Raw genomic sequence first — 8,874 nt, 5'->3', positions numbered from 1 at the left:
AACTGAATTACTCAAGTTTCTACCCAGATTCACGTTTCAACGTACCAAACAGCCGTCATAACCGGCACAACCATAATAACAGAGACAATTCTCTGATAATAATTTAAGTTTATTTTCGGTTATATATTTGTTGTCTAACACATAAGCAAGGTCCGTCATGTCTGATGAAGAAGAGGATTATATGTCAGATGCGTTTCTTAGTAAAATGTGAGTATTTCAGTCTCGACATGTTATCTAAAATTGAGTGGAAGGTTCATTCAGACGTATATTTTGCTGCATAATAACGTAACAGATTTGTACGTTCAAAACATTTTCATATATTTTTTGTTGTCTATCCTACAGACAAGATGTGAAGCCTGGAATCCCGATGGCAAAAAGAGTGAAAGAGGCCATGAAGAAAGAGATACAGCACACGAAAAAGAACGTTGAGAACCGCCAGAAGACCATCAAGCAGCTGGAACAGGAGAGTCGAGAATCAGTACTTCAAAACACCCTCGGCAATGAAAACAAGGGATTTGCTCTTCTGCAGAAGATGGGCTACAAAGCTGGACAGGGTCTTGGAAAGCAGGGTCAGTTCTAAATGGTTCCCCTGTTCTACCGTTTGATTCAAATCCACCTTGTATTTTTGCTTGGTCTTTAATTTAATTTCTTCTGCAGGGGCGGGGAGAGTTGAACCCATCCCACTGAACATAAAAATGGGTGAGTAATAAAATAGTTTGGCTAAATTTGTACTAATGCTCAAATGTTTCCTCTGTCGATAAGATTTCCTGTTCGAATCAAACAGGAAGCGGACTGTAGGAGAGCCTACAAAACCTTGTGTGGAACTGCAGAGAGCAAGACAAGCTTGTATATTATAGTATCTTTCTTTCACACCCCCTAGGTAGAGAAGGCATTGGGATGGAGGAGGTCAAGAAGAGGAAAGCTGAAGAGGAACTTCAGCACTATCATCAGAAAGTGAGGGCCAAACAACAAAATGAGAAACAATCCATGGAAGACTATAGGTAAACACTACAGTGATGCTGTTCAGTTAGTACGAAGGATGCATCATGTCTTATACGGGAAATCTTTTGAAAGGGGGGATGGTTAGAGCATTCGACTGCAGATCACAAGGTTGCAGGTTCAAATCCACCCCTCCTTCCAGTCTGTCACCTAGGATATAAGCGTCTGCTAAATTAATACCTTATTATTATTACTATTAAAAGGCAAGTCATTTGAATTGTATACAGCATAGTGTATATGTGAATGCTAATGTTGTGATCTGTTTCCAGGGTAAGGGTGAGGTCAGAGAGAGAAGAGAGGAAGATTGAAGCGGACCTCAGGAGGAGTCAGCGGGCGTGCGAGCAACTTGACAATCAGAAGGTTCGACACGTTCAGTCAGACAAGTGTGGAAACACCATCGTACATTTAGTCATTTAGCAGACGCTCTTATCCAGAGCGACTTACAGTAAGTACTGGGACATTCCCTCCGAGGCAAGTAGAGTGAAGTGCCTTGCCCAAGGACACAACTAGCCCGACTCCCTAACCGCTCAGCCATCTGACCCCCCTCAACACATTCAATCAGAGAAGTGTGGTAATCAAATCAAACTACCAGATGCCCTTGAGTCACTGTATAAGATTTCATGCGGTACTGAGCATCTTTCAAGATTGTGTCTCATTTGACTTTTTAGAGTGTCACTGTTCCCAGAGAAGACTGGTATTGGCCTAAAGTGGACCTCGAAGAGGAGAAAAATGAAGAAGAAGAAGAAGAGGAGGAGGAGGAGGAGGAGAAGGAGGAGGAAGTGGAAGATGCAGTAGAGTTGACAGTAAACACTTTTAAATCATTGTGTGCATTTTGGTTCCAAGATTTTAATAAATTACAAATACAAACAGCCCATCTGTTTCACCTTAAACAGCCTTTTGAAACACCCCACTGGATAAGAGCCTAACTGAATATGATAATATTTAGGACAGGTGTAGTATCACCCCTAGAATTGATACAACACTACAATGTCATATTAATACAGTATATTGTCTTTGTCTAGTCCATGGACAAGCTACAGATTCTGACGTCGTATCTGAGGGGGGTACATTTTTACTGCATATGGTGTGGGACCACCTATAATGGTAAGCACGATAAACACATGTAGCTCCATGGATCTTTGTCCTCATCGTTGCTTTCGACCCTAATTTAATGTTCCTATTGTGCGTTACAGATGAAGACGATCTGTGTTCAAACTGCCCAGGGGACACAGCAGCAGACCATGACTGACGTCCATCTCTTTCTGAACTTGTACATTGGAGAAAGTTTGACTGTGTGACTATACTGATCAATGTTGTTTTTGAGGATCCTTCATTTTTGATAATGCTGGAACCACTTCAGTTTTTCGATGTTTTGTTGTATATAAGACTCTTCCGTTGTAAGAACATTTTTAAAACAAGTATTAAAGTGAGATTACATCTCAGCAACCTGCTTGAATATAGCCTGTTGTTGGAAGTGGTCATGTTGTTGTAGTGACCTCCGGAGCTGTGAACAGACTGATGGGGCCGTCTCCCTCGCATGGCATTGCTGACCTCTTCTTGTGATTCTCTACTTCCTGTGGGGCTGCACCAAATTTGTAGTGTTTGATGATGGGCTCTTAAATTTGTAGTCTTCTTGAAACATTTTGCAGGGAGGATGTGATGAAGGGAAGGGCCAGAGGGAAGTACTAATGAGGCTTGACTTGAAGAGGAATTCAACATACATTTATACATCCAGATATGAGGACTGTTGTTAGCAGCTTATTCAGGGAAGTCAGTATCACACTGTTATAAAAGTCAGCGGTTTAGGCCTACAGAAAATGAAAAAAACATTTAAGACTGAATCATAAATATGAATCATAATCACATAATAATAATCGCGCTTGCGCCTCTGACCACTTTCCATAGAAATTAACGGGGGCGCCATCTTTAAAAAGCTCCTCTGCTTGGTCTAGTTATACGAGTCTATGCAGGGCCATAGGATGTATGGTTACAGCTGACATCATAGACACAATAAAGAGTTGACGCCGCATCAACCGCTCCTGCGTACTGGCGCTGATGAGCCATGGGGCCGACATGGTTACATTTGGGGAAATCGAAAGTTAAAGCGCTTTCAGTTTCGGGAAGAAAAAACTTCGCACAGGCCTACTGGTCTTACAGTTAAAACATGGAATGGACCTGCTATTTCCGTATTCAAACCTAGCCAGTCATATCAATGTTTTGCGAGGGAGGATACGCGAGAGTATGAACTTTCGTTGCATTAATTTGAAGTAATCCAAAACGAAATTAAAGAATGGACACACTGACAGCTGTTGTAAGGGGCGTTATCAGAACGCGACGCTGAAACAGATTCACCGATTGTTAAATTATGGAGTCTAAGAATTACATTGCCCAACTGAATGAGTATACACAGCGCACGCGTTCAGAACTTAAGTATGAAGACGTAGGTGCAGAGGGTCCGGATCATATTAAAAGGTATGTTGATTCTGTTGTACGAACAACTGTACGTAAGACGTAGCCTATACTGTAGAATACCGGATATCTTCAAGATGTATGTGATATCTATTGATAATCGCTTTATCTATTCATTCATCAGGTTCACCGTCAGGGCAGTTGTAGACAAGAACATATATCCCAATGGGACAGGGAGAAACAAAAAGGAAGCAAAACAGAATGCTGCAAAAAACGCATTGGATGGGCTGGACACTGAGTCGAACGATACAGTAAGATGCTCAGTGCCATCCTAGTGGTAGACTGTATGTCATGGGCATTGCCCAATGCTTATATAAGGGTTTATCAATTCTGGTCCTCGAGGGCCGCTGTCCTGCATGTTATAGATGTTTCCCTAGGCCGCTGTCCTCCAGGGCCGCTGTCTGACCCTGGCTTATATTATAAACCTGGCCTCGACTTTCATTGTGTAACAAAGAAATGTGTCTTCCCTAGAACGTTTCACTTAGGGGCTCGCCCTCGCCTCTCGTCCAAGTGATTAATGCTGCCAACTTCACATGCTGGCTCAATGAATATGGACAGAAAAACAGGATCTCTGTCAAGTACTCTGAATCCGCAAGGGTGGCGGAAAACAATCACATGCAGTAAGTCTTCAAACGCTTCAGAGTGATTCTAGAACCAGTGTTGAACCAGTGTTAAAAAGGACTAAATATAATCCTTTTGTGATTTCCTGTAGATGCTGTTGCTGCGTGGTGGTTGGTGATAAAGAGTGCCCAACGGCGTTTGGGAACACGAAGAAGGAAGCGAAGGAGGAGGCAGCCAAGCTTGTCTATGAGATGATAAACAATAATCACACCACAGGGGTAAGGTGTTAAACTACGTTTCACTCAGTATTGTTTTCAAATGTGGGGGGACAGACTGAGGATGCAGCCGTTAAATTTGATTTTTTAAATGAAAAGTAGGGGTGAAATATTTATGGTTTTCAAAATGTTCGTTTAAATACGCCCCTGGCTTAATTTCCCTCCAAACATGAGAAAAATGCCAAAGCAGTACACTAAATAGTTTGCTGCTTTATATACATTTCAGGATATACAAATACTGTACACTAATATCTGTATAAATGCAACTAGCTCTACATCGGTCTAGTAAGTGACAAAACTTTTGACTCAGACTGTAGAAGAAAACAGCAAGGCTAACCCATCACCACAAAACAAGGACTGGAGCCAAGAAACGCGGTCCACAAGGTCAGTCACAACAATGTCCCTTGTTTTTAAGTTGTTGTTTTTTACTTAATGCTTGCCATCTAAGCCATATTGTTTTCAAATGTAATGATCTTTACAACATTACTAACAATATACCATTGGTGGGGATTTTTTTGTGTTCAGTTCTGTGGTTCAAAACCTGAGCATGGACTCTCCAACAGAACAACCCAACTGTACAGAGACCAACTTCATAGGAATCCTGAACCACTACTGTCAGAAAACGAAGCTGGTTCACGATTACATATTAGTGGAAAGACGTGGTCCATCGCATGATCCTCATTGAGTAGCTGTATACTCCTTACTACACAGTACAAGGGTGTAGCTGTATACTCCTTACTACACAGTACAAGGGTGTAGCTGTATACTCCTTACTACACAGGGCAAAGGTGTAGCTGTGTACTCCTTACTACACAGTACAAGGGTGTAGATTTAGTTTAAACAGCGGTGGTTGAAGTAACACAACACAACACAACATAAATAATAGTCAAACATCGTTGGTGTTTGAATGTTGGGAGGTTTACTATCCTCCCATCTCCCCCTTTTCTACCGTGTCATATTGAAGACGTTTATCCAACTGTAGTTTAACTGATTTTTGTTTGATGTTAAGATTTGTTTACAAGGTAGTTATGGGCAGTAAGGAGTATCCAGAAGGGGTGGGGAAGACAGCCAAAAGCGCCAAGCAGCTGGCTGCTGAGCTGACATGGCTGGCCCTCCAGGAGCAGCCGGACTGGAACAGCCAGGTAGCTAGTCTAGCTAATCCAGTATAGCATCACCGCAACAACAGACAAGCATTACAATGCCACATTTCAGCTGCGAGTTTTGTGTTTTGTTGTTGTTCTTGTGTTTGCTATCATGGTAGATGTTTACATCATTACAGATGTTATTACTAACTTACGAAATGTAATCTTCTGTTCAGGTGTCCTCAAACGTTTCCGAAGATGAAGTTTCTCCCTCACAAAGTTCAAGAACGGGGTATGGAATGTGTGTGTGTGTCTGTGTGTGTGTGGGAGCGATGTTGTGAAGCCCTGAAGTAGACTGGGCACTGGACAGTACAGCAGGTGGAGAGACTGGTACTACGGTCTAAATGTATCTGTTTCCTCTTGTGTCCCAGGGAGTCATGTGACACCAGGGAGTCATGTGACACCACACCCCAAAGCATGGCGACCAGTGATACACAATCAGTAGTGTTTGCAGAATCAACTAACACCAGCCAGGTTAAAAGTCTTTCTGTTTTCTAAACAGATCATAATCATTTTCTATGCCTGCTGCAAAGTGCTATTTATTAATTAGTACATTACTTGCCTGTAGAATATAAAATACACAGATGAAACCCTTTATGAATCCTCATTCTATTCTTGTTTACACAGAAAAAAAATCATCAAGATGCAAAGCCTAAGATAAAGTGATTTCCCCTTTTCTATTATGTTTTATTTATTACCATATTTTACTGTTATTGTTTACTGTGTTATTAAAGACCCCTCTCCTGTCCTCTCCTGTCCTCTCAGACTTGCACCCAATTTCCAGTTTGCTAACCATCCAAATAATCAACCAGTCTCAAGGTACTATTTGAGTCACTGAAATTCAGTGCAAACTGTGATACTAAATCCTGTCTTAAAAGTAATACTTATTCATATTTTTTCTCTCAAAAAGGTTCTCAACTGACTTTGATTCCATTGAACGCATGGGCAAAGGTGGCTTTGGGCACGTGTACAAGGCCCGTCTAAAGATAGACAAAAGATACTATGCTGTGAAGATTGTGCGGAGTAAAGCGTGAGTAGTTTTGGAGGAGCCAAACCTTCGACTTGATAAAACACATTTTCTTTGGTCATATATCAGTGACGACTGCTTGATTATGTGATTCTGTTTGCTCTCAGAAAATCTATCCGAGAAGTCGATGCGTTGGCACGCCTCGAGCACTGTAACATAGTACGTTACTACACAACCTGGATGGAAGACATAGAGTACAAATGTGCCAACACCTCAGACAGTGGCAGCACTTCACAGTAAACATCAATATTGTTCAATATGTGTAAACAGTGAAAGCTGCAAAGAGAATATAAATGATCATTCCAGCTGCCAATTCAAATGCTTTTCTCATTAGTAAATGTTTGTTATGAGTTTAGTTCCGGCAGCGATGCGTCTGCGAAGTTCCTTTACATCCAGATGGAACTATGTGGTAAGACCCTGAAAACTTGGATAGATGAAAGAAATGCAGAACGGGACCTCAAACGAAGGGAGATGAGTCAGGGCATCATCCAGCAGATCCTTCATGGAGTCGAGTACATCCACTCAAATAAACTCATCCATAGAGACCTTAAGGTCAGTCAAGTGTCATCTTAACAGAGGCGTCTGTTAAGTGTTTTTTTTTTTTTTTGCGTTATTTGTATGTGTAGTTTTCCCATTGGTTGTCTTCTTTCAGCCTGCTAACATGATTGGCTGTATTCTTTCAGCCTTCTAACATGATTGGTTGTCTTCTTTCAACCTGCTAACATGAGTTGATTGTCTTCTTTCAGCCTTCTAACATGATTGGTTGTCTTCTTTCAGCCTTCTAACATAATGTTTGCCGGTAATGAAAAGGTGAAGATTGGGGATTTTGGCCTGGCAACCACAGAGAATGACGACGATGATGAAAGCCTTATTGAGCGAACCAAGCGCACTGGAACCAGGTCTTACATGGCACCTGAACAGGTAACTTCTATATAACAGTATACCAGGTATCTCTAACCAGGTATATAAGGTCATTAGACATGAATGTCCAGGTCAATACAAATGTAAGTTTTAACCACAGTTTTAAGTTATATAGCATTTGACTGTATTTGACTTATAATTCCCAAGCTTGCAATCAGCTAAACCCACATTGTAACAAACATTTAGCATGATTCTGTTGCTTCGGTTCTGTCTTGTGTTTGACAGATCAACACGAGCACCTACGATAGGAAAGTAGATATCTTTGCTTTAGGTTTGATCTTCTTCGAACTACTTTGGAAACTATTCACTGTTGCGGAAAAAAACAAAGTAAGTTTATCGAACTGTACCCATGGCTTCTCTTTCATTCCACAATCTTTATAATTTTGGATTATTTTGTTGTATGCATCAAAGCAAATGACTGTTATTGCATTGTCTGTATTCCATGTACAGGTCTGGTATGACGTGAGGAGCAACATATTCCCCAAGGGCTTCTCTGTGTTGTACGCCCCTGAGGTACGTAGCTTAACAACTTCTCTGTGTTGTATGCCCCTGAGGTACGGAGCTTAACAACTTCAAGTTTAACAACTTCACAGACCGCCAGCAGGACTTCATATTTTGCCCTACCATTCCACTCTTTGCATTTGATTTGTTCCTAATCACCTGTTGTTGTGATTGGTCCCTGATCACCTGTTGTTGTGTTGCAGCAAAAGCTGATGGAGTCAATGCTGAAGGAACACCCCGAGGACAGGCCAGAGGCCAAACAGCTGGTCACTGAACTTGGATCTTATGTTGTCCCGTCAAAAGATCAAAACAGCCTTAAAGCCAACCAAACTCTTTGAAACACAGGAAGTCAGCAATATAATTGACTTTACATTTTACATTTAGTAGACACTCTTATCCAGAGCAACTTACAGTAAGTACAGGGTCATTCCCCCGAGGCAAGTAGGGTGAAGTGCCTTGCCCAAGGACACAACATCAGTTTGCATGGCCGGGAATCGAACCAGCGACCTTCTGATTACTAGCCCGATTCCCTAACCGCTCAGCCACCTGACTCCTGATTTTAGCATCACTTTTTATCCTTCACGTAGCGTATGAATTTGCTCTGGATCTGTACGGTATATATGACCATACCACAGCAATAAGGATGGATCAAATGTTTGAAAAAATGATTGAAATATTCTGGAAATAACTTTGATGTTAGCTTGAACAAATCTATAGATACCACCAAGTCATCAGAGAAGATATTTACATGTGTAAAGAGGTACATGGTTATATTAGTACACTTTATGACTTAAGTAATGAATGATTGAGGTTAGACATGAGATATTATAATGTGGATTCTTACCAATGTTATCTTAATGTTTGTCAAGATAGTTCCTGAACGAAGACACGTTTTGGAATATGTGGACATACGTAGGCTATACATGTTGAGTGTGTGTTTGGGTTACAACTAAAACTAAAATATATTGTTCGTTATGGT

The 8,874-nt window shown here is 41.2% G+C and overlaps 2 protein-coding genes across 3 annotated transcripts; both read left to right on the top strand.

Annotated features, from left to right (window-relative positions):
* Positions 1 to 51: 51 nt before the first annotated feature.
* On the top strand, positions 52 to 2,476 carry gpatch11 (G patch domain containing 11). The gene is made up of 8 exons (XM_047029471.1): positions 52 to 207; positions 343 to 569; positions 658 to 699; positions 881 to 1,001; positions 1,269 to 1,359; positions 1,668 to 1,802; positions 2,022 to 2,103; positions 2,193 to 2,476. The coding sequence occupies exons 1-8, from the start codon at positions 158 to 160 to the stop codon at positions 2,246 to 2,248; spliced, it is 804 nt and encodes a 267-aa protein (XP_046885427.1). The 5' UTR covers positions 52 to 157; the 3' UTR covers positions 2,249 to 2,476.
* A 448-nt stretch (positions 2,477 to 2,924) lies between these two features.
* Positions 2,925 to 8,623, top strand: eif2ak2 (eukaryotic translation initiation factor 2-alpha kinase 2). Of its 2 annotated transcripts, XM_047028876.1 has the most exons (18): positions 2,925 to 3,471; positions 3,593 to 3,719; positions 3,940 to 4,088; positions 4,181 to 4,307; positions 4,615 to 4,688; positions 4,830 to 4,985; positions 5,314 to 5,446; positions 5,623 to 5,678; positions 5,818 to 5,920; positions 6,074 to 6,108; positions 6,212 to 6,265; positions 6,357 to 6,476; positions 6,581 to 6,709; positions 6,830 to 7,025; positions 7,251 to 7,394; positions 7,620 to 7,721; positions 7,845 to 7,907; positions 8,099 to 8,623. In XM_047028876.1, exons 1-18 carry the CDS (start codon positions 3,365 to 3,367, stop codon positions 8,231 to 8,233), a joined length of 2,010 nt encoding a protein of 669 aa, XP_046884832.1. In that variant the 5' UTR covers positions 2,925 to 3,364; the 3' UTR covers positions 8,234 to 8,623. The 2 variants fall into 2 exon arrangements, with proteins under 2 accessions (XP_046884832.1, XP_046884833.1); XM_047028877.1 differs by lacking the exon at positions 4,830 to 4,985 and having other exon boundaries at positions 3,064 to 3,471.
* Positions 8,624 to 8,874: the final 251 nt, after the last annotated feature.

The sequence above is a fragment of the Hypomesus transpacificus genome, chromosome 11 (genome assembly GCF_021917145.1).
Source record: "Hypomesus transpacificus isolate Combined female chromosome 11, fHypTra1, whole genome shotgun sequence".
NCBI classification, from domain to species: domain Eukaryota; kingdom Metazoa; phylum Chordata; class Actinopteri; order Osmeriformes; family Osmeridae; genus Hypomesus; species Hypomesus transpacificus.
Note: the sequence above shows the minus strand (reverse complement) of the source record. Positions and strands in the feature narration are given on the sequence as shown.